General features: G+C 40.5%; 1 protein-coding gene across 1 annotated transcript; it reads left to right on the top strand.

Annotated features, from left to right (window-relative positions):
• The first annotated feature begins 571 nt into the window (after positions 1 to 571).
• On the top strand, positions 572 to 8,969 carry LOC125383635. Its single transcript, XM_048402261.1, has 7 exons — positions 572 to 1,544; positions 3,473 to 3,592; positions 5,465 to 5,548; positions 7,060 to 7,173; positions 7,892 to 8,107; positions 8,526 to 8,753; positions 8,900 to 8,969. Exons 1-7 carry the CDS (start codon positions 1,421 to 1,423, stop codon positions 8,902 to 8,904), a joined length of 891 nt encoding a protein of 296 aa, XP_048258218.1. The 5' UTR covers positions 572 to 1,420; the 3' UTR covers positions 8,905 to 8,969.
• The last annotated feature ends 4,395 nt before the right edge of the window (positions 8,970 to 13,364 follow it).

Genomic DNA, 13,364 nt, shown 5'->3' with positions numbered 1-13,364 from the left:
CGAAAGTTTCTCACCAACAACTAGAATGTCAATCATACACCTAGAATAGAATGTGTCATTGATTTTTTTTTCATGCTGATTTCAAAAGATTCTTAACAATGGGAAAGTGTCTGATAACTTCTCACACGGTATTTGATGGAATACATCACAGTGTCAACTGCATGTAAAAAGTAATCAGAACGAGTATTTTAATAATAAAAGAAAGAGATTATTTGAAGTCAGTGAGTGACTGACGTCACGAATAACACAATCCCAGACAAATAGTGCTATTGCTACTGTAGACCATCTGGATGAAGTGTCAATAATTATATAAAATGTCAAAATAAATATTTGACAAAAAAGGTGTTAGCGTTGATATTCAAATATTATATGCATAAATACTGAACCAAAACACTATAAAATCAAATGTCTTGAACAAAATATGTCATCATAAGGAAGGGTGGTCAGGTTCGCTGACTTGGTTGATGCATATCATCGTATCCGAATTGCGCGGATTGATGCTCATGATGTCAATCACTGGATTGTCTGGTCCAGACTCGATTATTTACAGACCGCCGTTACATAGCTGGAATATTGGTGAGTGCGGCGTAAAAAAAACAGACCAAACTAATGGGTAGGTCATTGCTCATAACTTCAGTCACTGTTAGTCTGTTTACAGGCCGCCATCTGTAGCATCTCAACATGGGTGCCCCACCTCATTGCATGGCATCCTGAAAGTGATGTCTAATTTCGGTTTAAATATCACTTTCAAGGATGAACATGTGGACATGTCGATTAGTCAAGTGCAGTTTAGCTGCACCATCAGCCACAGCAACGAACAAACGATGATGCCCTATTGGTCAGCTATACATTTAAATTTCCTACATACCAAAAATGTATGGATGATCAGTTGCTTCATCTGGAAGCATGAAACGTTTTTGACATATGTCAAGAACGTTGGGCTGAATACATATGTTCCGTTTTTAAACTTTCTCATTTTGCCAATTCTCTAAAATATTCTGCAGATTCTTTGTTTGATTTAGAGACATCCTATGAAACTGTCCATCTGAGGACGCTGCACTTTGATGTCAGTCTTATTTGTCCAGTCGTTTCTGAGTCGAAAGATGTCTACAGACGAAAAAGACGGACATGAGTAAGGTCAGCTAAATATGAAAAACAACGGCATGTGTTCTGTTTTGGTTGAACCCTTCAACAACAATGTGTTTCGTTTGTGTTGCTTTTGAATGTGTTCAGAATTAAGCACACATTCTTAAGTGAAACTTCTCACGAGAGAAAAGGATAACATTGTCTTTCAGTGCATTAATTCTTTGTACACTGACGTTGTTGTGTGGAACACTATTCAGATTACGATCGGTATTGCACGTATATAGTTTGAGATAACGCATGACCTGACTTCATACTTCGGAGGTATTTGGCAATAATGATCAGTATTTTTATTCTTGGGGCCATTTCTGTGGCTTCTGGGTTTGAAATAGGAAAACCAGCTTCAAACTTCGTTATGCCTTCATTCTATTCACCTGGTGGAATCGACTCTAACAAAGAAGGTAAAAAATCCCTTACATTCGTGTCTACTCGCCTTTTCCCGTTACTCTCGGACAGCAACGTTAACGATTGTACTAAAAACCGCATTCCGAACAATCCCTCCATATATATATTGAACAAAAAATGTTAGGGTTATTGTTTCTAAAGTGAAAACCGAGCAAGAAATTTCAGTATAGTTCGTACAACCAGTTTTACTATCAGGACTGCAATTTGAATTTGAGTAACATTGAAGATCAGTGTCGCTCCGTATCAAATTGCAAATTAATTATAAACATACTCCAGAACATTTGCTTTTAAACCGAGGAGCATGCACTTCCTGAATGCGTGGTATATCGTCAATAATATTTGTCATTATTGTGCACTTTGCAGATGCAAATTGAATGTTATAATGACGAAGCAAATCTGTATGATCTTTTACCAAAGGTTGTGGGCACATACATTTACAATATCGTGAAGTAATGGGTCCTTTGACAAAACCTGCAGTTGTGTGTGAAACTGCATTAGTTTATTGCACGTCGATATATATATATACCATGAGCACCACCCCAATTTCATCTCAAAACAAATAAACATATTTTTAAAAATATATTTGTCTTGGAGCTTTATGGGTAAGATTTAGCTGAAGCGACTCACTCGCTAAGACAAGTGTTCCGAATATCGAAAAGTTGTGTTGTGTTGTGTTGTGTTATGTGTCAGTCACGTGAACTTGTGAAGCTGGTGGATGCATATCGGACCCACCCCATTGACCGAAAATGCTTATTGAAACATTTCAGAATTGTAAGGCAATGACACCAAACATTGTTACTCGTCTATACATGTATGATCTGAGTAATCTGTAATTTTAAATATATATTACCTAATTTTAGCTTTTTTTGTGACACAACACCCCACAGCTCCTGTAGAGCAATAAATGTGAAACTAATTCCTCTGTAGAAGTTTCATTTTAGAATTAGTTGTCGTTTAAGAATTAGTTCATTAAAGACGAGCTCCACTTTAACCTGTGTGTCCCGTTGCATCACATAAATCCAAAAATTGCCTGCACACAAAGTCAGCGATCTAACCCACTCAGCCACTGACGCAACTGGTAGTTCAGATCACGTACTTTATGTGCCCCTTTGTGTGCTGGCACAGGTGCCTTACCCTGGCAGTGTGGGTTCGAATCCCGGACGGGACACAATCTTAAAAAAGTACGAGAATCTGAACTTCACTCAGAAAGTGTTTTCCCAAATATAACATGTGTTTCATTTGACCACTTTCTAAATGGCATTGTGTGTATCCTACTTTGAGAGAAATCTATGAATAATCTTTAAAATAAAATTGTGGCAATTTGTCTGCACCTTTTCTAAGGGACCCGTGAAGACTCCGGTGTAGAATAGGTCTTCAGCAACCCATGCTTGCTGTAAAAGGTGACTATGCTTGTCGTAAAAGGCGACCAACGGGATCGGGTGGTCAGGCTTGCTGACTTGGTTGATGCTCATGATATTTATCACTGGATTGTCTAGTCCAGACTCGATTATTTACAGACCGCCGTCATATAGCTGGAATATTGCTGAGCGCGGCGTTAAACAACAAACCACCCATCACCTTTTCTAAGGTATCCGCCATATTTGAAAACAATGCATAACCTCTCTAGGTTTCCAACATATTTGAAAACAATGCATGACGCATCTAGCTACCCACCGTATTTGAAAACAATGCATGACTTCTCTAGGTTAACGTCTGAGCCCCATTTGTTACAATAACACCTTACCATATTAAGTGTCCTTAGTAGGCCGACTATGCTTGTCTAAGAGGCGACTAACTGGATCGGGCGGTCAGGCTCGCCCGACATTTCAACTATCGGGTAACACATCTGTTCAATATAGCATTGAATAATATTTGTTTCCCGTTATGGATAACATGATAAGCTGCATGGAATCTGTGTTTCCAGTTTCCGAGGTCAAGTCAGACCTTGCTTCTGTGAAATCCCGACAAAAAGAAACCGATGAGAAGTTTGACAAGCTCCTTGAGCAGATGCAAAGTATAAAATCCGGTACCAAGGGAGAGGAAGGTACACACGTAATCACCGTCGAGGCTTCCAAATTCTCCCAACGAAGACAAGACCAGAACAGAATATTATATTTCTCAAAAACGAAGCTAAAGTCCGCGACATTATGTTGTTGTGGTTATATTGTACACATTTGTGAGCTCCATGGCACCTACACCCACAAAAGAGTACCATGATTGAAGGAATAGTTGTGTTCAGTGTGAACCTTATCTCTTTAACGACATTTCCGAATCGCGGTGGTAAGGAATTGGAGCTAAATCGTTTCATAAACCTGGCTTCCTATTGGTTCCTGAACCCACACATCATTCACTTAGATGTGGCGGTTGACGTTCGCTGAGGGTTCACCTGAAGTTTCTTAGGTGTCAAATCTTTCACTGGACCAAATAAGTGTCCAAAATTTATATTCGATTTGTTTTCAATACACGTAAATAACGTTGGAACCTGTTTACATCGACATGGAAAATCGTGATAACGAACATACAGCTAGCCTATCTGATTGCGATTCAGTGATTAAGACACACTGGCTCATTTGTCATACCGACAGTGATTGGTAGTGTGGCATCAGTTCATTTTAATATTTATAGTAGGCGGAATGTTCAATTTCAGTGACCAAATGTCAAACATCAAGGTTTAGATTATTATGTTTATGCCCTCAATTTAGAATGCAATGCCAGCCATTCAAGACGTTGATATATCTATTCACATCACATTGCGTTTTTGTCTGTATGCATAACGTGGCCGAGCCACGTGTATTCGAATTCGAAGTCGGAGCAGAGGAATTACTTGTGGTTGACGCCACTTTGCACAGTACAATATGTCAGCAATATGAAAGCATTGCCATTATTATACTAGGAATGCTTAAATATTTCGTTTTTTGTAATATCCACAAGCAATGGTATAGTACTGACAATCAAAGGATGATGATCAGGTCAAAAGATGATGATCAGGTCAAATCCTGGAATTGATGACAATAGGTTCCTTAAATGCCATATCTCTTCATAAGTCAATCGACCCGTGAAGATCCGGGATAGAAAAGGTCATCGGCAACCCATGCTTGCCATAAAAGGCGTCTATGCTTGTAGTAAGAGGCGACTAAGGGGATTGGATTGGATACATGTCATCGTATCCCGATTGAGTGGATCAATGCTCATGATATCAATCACTGGATTGTCTGATTATTTCCTTGATTATTTACAGACCGGCGTCATAGAGCTGTAATATTGCTGAGTGCGGCGTTAAAGAACAAACAAACTAATCAAGTTAATCCGGCATCTTAGACAAATTAGCCACCCTTTACCCTGTTACATTTTTTTTACATTTTGTTTTGCTTTTACAGGAATCATTTCTCGGAACTTAATGTTTCCTTGCCATTTACAATTCTCTGGTAGCATTGACTATTTGAAAATATTTCTCACCGGTCTTTGATGTTACTCTTATTTTAAATTTCGATGGATGCGTGGGGTTCGAATTGCGATCTATAGAACAGGAAACCCCAACAAAACAAACCTATTATGCAACTTTTTTTGTGCAGGGAAGCGATGGGGTGTTATTCCGTTGTAATATATTCTCAACGCTGATGTACCATTGACGTTTATACGGCATAATCTGTTTTGCTCGTTCGTATTTTAGAATTTAGAAGCCGCCACTCTGATTTGCGAATCAAGGTTCACGTACCGCGACTCCCTACGGAGTCCCCTTCTGTATCATTCAGTAAGATACACAGAAAAATGGATAAATGTTAATCCTGAATTTGTTTAATGTTTTGAACCACAAAGATAAAATTAACGTCGATTCAGTGTTTGTGTCACTTTTACATTTTATGGCTGTTCAATGCAGATCATATTAACAGTTGTATTTATATCATTGCTTTGTGAGGGAAAGTGGAGGCGGTCCAAAAAACAGTCGACAAGCTCATGGAGAAAATACATCACATGGAAGGAAATAGTGGAGGAAAAGCAGGTACGGATGTTGATCACGCAATCTTATAACAATACTACAGATAAAAAAATACCTATTTTCGTCCTTTTTTGTCGACCATATTATGCCAATGTTTCTTACTTCGCCTATTTTTGTAACTGTGAAATGTGTTTAGGAGTGTAAACCGTCCACTTTCGAACTCGACCCGTGAAGATCCGGGGTAGAATAGGTCTTCAGCAACCCATGCTTGCCTTAAAAGGTGACTATGCTTGTCGTAAAAGGCGACTAATGGGATCGGGTGGTGAGGCTCGCTGACTTGGTTGATGCATGACATCGATCCCAATTGCGAGGATCGATGCTCATGATATCAATCACTGGATTGTCTGGTCCAGACTCGATTATTTACAGACCGCCGTCATATAGCTGGAATATTGCTGAGTGCGGCGTTAAACAAGAAACCAACAACCAACAACTTTCGAACTCAATGTCCCCAAAACGTTGATATTGCTACAATGAAATTACATCACACTGTTTTGAGACTAGTGTGGCGTAAGCTACCATTTTGTCACAATTAAATGACATCACTGATCTCTCTGCCCCTGAAGTTGTGTAGCTGCACACTGGTTGTTTTAGTTTACAAATTAAAAAGTTTGAAGAATGATTTGTGGATGATCTGACATGTTTCTGTTGATATGAAATTTATCAACACCAATCGATTACAATTTTTTATCAACTCGTGTTGATATATTTCATGTCAAAAGAAAGATGAGATTTTCCATATCTTCTCATGTATCATAGTTGATAAGAACAACCTTCTATTGTGGAAGAATGTATTAGGGTATACAGAATAAAATGTCAATGCAAGAGAATACAAGTCTTGATTATCCGTCAATTCCATTTGGCTTAATGTTCTGCAAAAAGAATAAATGACATTTATTTTAAAAATAACAATATGCATGTTTTTTTTCCTAAATGCTGTTAACATTCTTCTCTGTTCTTTAGGGGGCACGGGTGGCCCAGTCGTCTAAGGCGCCGCGATTCGCTGTGCAGAGTTGCGTCCCTTGGGCACGCCAGAAACCTATGATTGTGGGTTCGAATCCCGATTCGCCCCAATTATGTTTCTAGGTTTGTCAGCACCATACCCGTGCTCGTGGGTTTCACCGAAGTGGTAAACGTCTGAGACCTGCATCACTTCGAGCTTTCCTCCCACATTAAGCTGACACGCCGTGATATAACTGGAATACTGTTAAAAGCGGCGTTAAACCCAACTCACTCACTCACTCACTCTGTTCTTTATGTGTAGAAACATGTCCCATCTTTCATTCTGGAATATGTCAACTGTATATGCATTCAAGTTTATATCTGCAAATGTTTGGGCCCTATGTCAAAAAAAATGTTCAGTTGTCAACGACTCAATGCTATGGCGTATTGTTTTGACAGGCTTAATTCTAAAATAATATGTAATAACTTTACTGAACATAGCAGGGCAGAACCATCATTATGTGTCACATTAGAACGTGGTGCATAAACTCATAGCATATATTCCCCTTCAGTCTCAGAGATGAAGTCAGAGCTGACGTCCTTTGGGTTGCGACAAAAAGATACCGAGACAAAACTTCAAGACATCTCCTCTAAGGTTGACAGAGCCATGAAGGCTCTGAAAATAGGTAAAATTTCGTTTGCTGAAGCTGATTGCTCTGAACGAAAGCATTTCTTGTATCTTTGAGTGTGTGTTTTGGGTTGTGTGTAAGTGCGGGGTGTGTGGGTGGGGAGGGGGGATGTAGATATCAGGGGAGGCAGTTACCTTGTGAAGTTAGGTTGGTTGGTTGGTTCCAGCTATATGGCGGCGGTCTGTAAATAATCGAGTCTGAACCAGACAGTCCAGTAATTAATATCATGAGCACGATCCGCGCAATTGGGATCAATGACATGCTTCAACCAAGTCAGCGAGCCTGACCCCCCAATCCCGTTAGTCGCCTCTTACGACAAGCAAAGTCGCCTTTTACAGCAAGCATTGGTTGCTGAAGACATATTCTACCCCAGATCTTCACGGGTCTGCGATTATAGGCGCACCGCAGACCATTAGGTTGGATTCCATACTCGGCCTGATTGTGTTCCCGGTTCATCGGCAACGTATGGCTGATCATGGGTTTCACCACTGAGGTAATTGTCGCAGACATATACCATGCATTACGTTCGACCCAAGTCAAACTGATACCCAATGTAAGACTGTAATAATGTCGACAGCAGCGTGAAGCAAAACCCACTCGTTCAAACTAAAACAACTTGCATGTTAGCTTTGTTTTTGTAAGATGTCATGCCTCAGGATTGGCATTTTCGAAAACTCAATTCTAATTATTATTTCATAATTATTTTGTCACCAAGACGTTAGCAATCTGGCTTTGAGGAAACCAGCATACGGAAGCAGAGACTTGGACCAGTATTCCAATCCTAACCATGTGGTTGATGGTGACAAGCGCGGCATACGCATAAGAGATCAATGTTTTACCTCCGCTGAATCGAGACCTTGGTGGATGGTTGACTTGCAGGATATCTATGATATCTATAACGTCACCCTTTACAGACGGACGGACGGTTACGGTATGTGCTTGAAATAAACATCTATTTATCAATGTTACATGCAGAATAAATCAAGTGGTTTAAATCTGATTTTCAATATTTCCACCAGAACTGCTATTATTCGAAAGCCTATTAATTATCAATTACACGTTTCGTTTCTTTTCGTGCAATAATCAACTTTGATATTGTTTTCAGTGAGTGAGTGAGTGAGTATGGTTTTACGTCACCTTTAGCAATATTCAAGCAATATCACGGCGGGGGACACCAGAAATGGGCTTCACACATTGTACCCATGTCGGGAATCGAACCCGGGTCTTCGGCATGACGACGAACGCGTTAACCACAAGGGTACCCGACCGCCCCTGATCTTGTCTTGACCTTTATGTATTATTTTCTGATATTGATAATGATATAATATTGTATGATATTTTCATATCAGCTTCCAGATTCCGTGACCTGGAAATCCTAGTTTCTAAAGACAACCCCATGGAGAACAACAGTTCTCAGCCGATGACATGTGCACAAAAGAAAGGACAATTATCAAGACCTGAAGTTCTGACCTGCAAACCTTCGACAACGGGTCGATTTGTGTTGTTGCAGTACATACCACCAAACAAAGAAATTCTCACAGTCTGCGAAGTTGAGGTTCGTGGAAAACTCTCCAAAGGTAGGAATTGTAAACAACCCGTCACTAATATTGTTCTTTGTACAAACATTTGAATCATGTAAATGAGGCCACACACAAAGCTGTCCTGTAAATGTATATTGATGTGATATCAGAAATACATATCATCCTAACTTGTTTCTTTTCAGGTTAACTACCAAGCTGTGGCGACATTCAAGAAAGTGTCACATAATCTGATGTAATAAAAAGTCTATTGAGGTCCTGTGTCCTGTTATTCCATTATTCAAGGAAACGAATGATTAGGTTGTGTGACCAGTGGATGTTATTGTTTCATCAGCCTTATCAAGTAAGAAATTAGCAAGAACTGTTAATAGTCAACATATTTTCTATTCAGTTTCTCTGAACGCAGTTCTTGGTGACCTGACTGAAAGTGCCTTTGTCTCGTTTTCCGTCGTTCATCGTCCTCAAACATTTTCAGGGGCGGTCGGGTAGCCTAGTGGTTAAAGCGTTGGCTCGTTACGCCGAAGACCCGGGTTCGATTCCCGACATGGGTACAATGTGTGAAAACCATTTCTGGTGTCCCCCGCCGTGATATTGCTGGAATATTGCTAAAAGCGGCGTAAAACCATACTCACTCACTCACTCAAACATGTTCAACTCAAACTTTACCTTGTAATTGAAACTAAAATTTATCATCTTGTTCCCACATGAATGTCCATGTGCCTCGCAACATTCATGTTCTGTTCTTTGGTGATATTTAGAATAGGGACATTTGATATTGTGACCATGCCCTTATAATTACATTCGCCAGTCTTGGTCTCCAGGAGCATGTCATCTCCAACTCAGAGTCGGAGTCACGTCATCCGATCAGGTTTGCGCTCGTCGCCTGAACATCATAATCTGGGTCACATGGGTATATATTCTATTTAGTTTATATTGTGAACACATTTTTAAGAAATATATTTCATCAACCGCAATGAGGTGAGGTGAGGTGAGGTGAGGTGAAATGGGGTTTAACGTCGCGTCCAAGATTATTGCACTTACATAGCGACGTGCATGAACGTGTGTGTGTTTGTGTGGCTGCTTGTACTAGTCCGGACTGATGCCGATTTATAGTGCTAGCTCACTGAGATACCATGCCGCAGTTTAACATGAATACCCAACTCAGACACAGTATACTGACTCCGAGCCGACCAGTCCTTGTTTTAGCCCCTTAATGCCGGGCGTCAGACTGGGTAACATCTTTTAACGTCTTTTGGTATGACGCGGTGGGGGACATATGTAACTAAGGACATGTAACTGAGGACATAGAAGTTTTAGTTTAAGAAAAGCACCTAACTATGGAAGTTCAACACAGTTGTAAGGCGTAGAAGGCTCATATATAGTTGAAACCTTGTGTGAATTGAGCAGTGTGTTTGATTGTTTTACAATATGACATATAACATTAATTTAATACATTACTACATTTGGTTGAAATGGTATTGCTTGTTCCATAACAGTTTATTTTTTCTCCGTTTGTATGCAGACAATATTAAGGCATTCTATCTGACCAAAACCTATTGTTCAAGAAAATGCTTGAGAAAAACAGTTATGCTTCAGACTGCTGAAATATAAAGAATGATGACATTGCTGCAAGGTGTTCTTAAAACTATTTATATTTAGACTCGAAGTTTTGATTACAAAATATCAGGCCGTTTCCATTGCCCAGTATCAAATTGTCAGCCCCTGAGGAGAAGTGGTTGTTTTTATAGACATTTTTAACTGTTGACTTCATTTCGAGATGTGCTACAGTGATGTAACAAATTCTGCATCTGTATATCTTGAGATATTTAAAATATCAATGAAATGGAGTGCAAAGGAAGACAAACCTAATGTTTAAACGTTTTGTTTCTGTTACTTGTTTCTTAACTGTAAGTCGGTGAATTCGCTCCTCCCGCCGAAGGCACGGGCGTCGCCGTCGTGATATTGATGGAATACTCCAAAGGAGGTGTAAAACCATACTTACTCACACACTCACTCGTAACTCTTATCTTGTGTTGGTGGACACCAAATTGCTCACTCGCTCAAAAACACAAGTTTTTAATGCAGTTGGCATGGGCTTAACAGATAAATTCACATGAGCAAGCATCAGTTCAAATATATTCATGATTCCTTTTCACTCTTTCGTTTAATAGTTGTTTTAGATTTTAACATTTAATGGTTGTCAAGGACTGAGTGAGTGAGTGAGTGAGTGAGTATGGTTTTACGCCGCTTTTAGCAATATTCCAGCAATATCTCGGCCTGGGACACCAGAAATGGGCTTCACACGTTTTAGTTTTCAACATTTAATGGTTGTCAAGGAATGTCTGGAAGTAGCTGCGTGCTTAGATTTCTTCTTCTTCTTCTTCTTCTTCTTCTTCTTCTTCTTCTTCTTTCTCTTCCTCTCTCATTCTCTCCATTCTTATCCAATGTTCTTAATTCACTCAATCCAATATGCCCACTGTTACGGTCAACTGCAATTATTTGTATATATGTACAAATTACTTAGAATAGATTTTGAAACACGCAACTGACCAAATAACCGAGCATGTTGTCACAATCACAAAGCTGCAGCCCGACACACCTCATACACCAAAGCCGTGATACGGAGTCACACAAGTAGTAAATTAAACCAAAACGGCATCCCCCCAAAATCGGTGATTGAAATTGGGTTTAACCTTGCGTCCAAGGTTATTGCACATTTACACAGTATACTGACTCCGAGCTGACCAGACCTTGTTTGAGCCCAGTAATTCCGAGCGCCAGGCGAGTAACAACAAGTACAATCTTTCAACGTCAATTGGTATGACGCGGCCGGGTATCGAACCCCCGACGTTCGGGTCACTGGGCGGGCGCTCTACCTCTAGACCGCGGAGGCAGTCACAACAGTAAGTGAGTGGGTTAAATCTTAACGTCGCATTGGCATTATTTCAGCCATAAAGCGACGGCGAGACCAAGTTGATGCATACACAGTTTGTTCATGAATACAACGCTATATTTAACAACAAGAAAGTAGGCATAGACAGTACAACATTTGAGATCGTGTTTTCGGTATATGACGTCCTTTCGTGTTGCCGTTTAATAGAAATGTCCCAAAATGTCTCCTCGAGACAATGCAGTATGGGACAACATCACATGTTACCCGTAGGTTTAAGATACATGTTTTGATTGATTGTTTGGTGTTTAACGCCGCACTCAGCAGTATTCCAGCTATGGGACGGCGGTCTGTATATAGTCGTGTCTCGACCAGACAATCCAGTTACTGACATCATGAGCATCGATCCACTCATTTGGGATACGATGACATGTATCAACCAAGTCAACGAGCCTGACAACCCGATCCGTAAGTCGCCCTTTACGACAAGCATAGTCGCCTTTTACGGCAAGCATGGGTTGCTGAAGACCTATTCTATCCCGGATCTTCACGGCACCCACGTGCGCAATTGGGATACGATGATATGCATCAACCAAGTCAACGAGCCTGATCACCCGATCCGTTAGTCGCCTCTTACGACAAGGATAGTTGCCCTTTACGGCAAGCTTGGGTTACTGAAGACCTATTCTTTCCCGGATCTTCACGGCACCCACGTGCGCAATTGTGATACAATAACATGCATCAACCAAGTCAGCAAGCCTGACCACCCGATCCGTTAGTCGCCTCTTACGACAAGCAAAGTTTGGGTTGCTGCAGACCGATTTACTCCGGAATTTCACGGGTCTTTAGTCTACATTTGCATATGTGTCCCCTTGCTGTCTAAAAAACGATATGGACGAAATGAATGGATACCAGTCATATCGTGTATAATTATTTTATTGTTCACTGAGGCATGGTTCAATATTCACAGAGGTATGGAATTATGAAGTACAAGGAGCCACACACACACACGTGCATGCACGTCGCAAGTGCAATAAACTTGAACGCGACGTTAAACCCAGTTTCACCTCACCTCTATATGACAGTATCCCCTTTATGTAAAATATAATGTGACACAATACGAAGAACTGTAGGCAACATCTGAAGAGAGCACAACATCTAGTGATATGCCCAGTTTTGCTCTCCACATAACCGTCAGGTACGTCTAGTTTGGTCCAGCAAGGGCCTGTCGCTGTCCAGGAGATCGTTTCAGCGAAGCTTGCGTCAATTTTGAGTTGGACGTGTAATATTTGTTTGTTGTTTGACGCCACACTTAGCAATAATCCAACTATAAATAATCGAGTCTGGACCATTGTTCCCAGTGATTGAGAACGTGGCCATCGATCTACTAAATTGGGATACATACATATAAGGCACAACTTCAAGAACATATATACTCTTAAAAAGAGAAACGCAATACGGATATTGTTGGCCATAAAAGCCAAAGTAGCTGACCAAGAGGTGCGAAATGAAGCAGTTTAATGTGTTATAGTGTCAGTGGCAAATTTCCCGGATCAAAATGATCGTTAGTCGGGAAACACGTACGATTCGGAAAAACGCAACCAGTGCATCAACAAAAGGGCCATGGAGCTACACGTACTGCACGTGCATCGGCATTATGAAAGGGATTAAAGTGCAGGGTTTGTGATTGCCTGGCTTCTGCGTCAATCGAACAGTGGCGGTTCAAACAACATCCCGAGATTAACAGAAGTGCAAAGAAA

Source organism: Haliotis rufescens, unplaced genomic scaffold, assembly GCF_023055435.1.
Source record: "Haliotis rufescens isolate VD_foot unplaced genomic scaffold, xgHalRufe1.0.p SCAF_25, whole genome shotgun sequence".
Taxonomy (NCBI): Eukaryota; Metazoa; Mollusca; class Gastropoda; order Lepetellida; family Haliotidae; genus Haliotis; species Haliotis rufescens.
This window is presented reverse-complemented; position numbering and strand designations above follow the sequence as displayed.

What these genes read in the sequence shown, in the direction of transcription:
- LOC125383635 (XM_048402261.1), top strand. Translation starts at nt 1,421, where the DNA reads ATGATCAGTATTTTTATTCTTGGGGCCATTTCTGTGGCTTCTGGGTTT. An exon ending in AATCGACTCTAACAAAGAAG is followed by an intron (nt 1,545 to 3,472) that starts GTAAAAAATCCC and finishes CTGTGTTTCCAG; the next exon opens with TTTCCGAGGTCAAGTCAGAC. An exon ending in AAATAGTGGAGGAAAAGCAG is followed by an intron (nt 5,549 to 7,059) that starts GTACGGATGTTG and finishes ATTCCCCTTCAG; the next exon opens with TCTCAGAGATGAAGTCAGAG.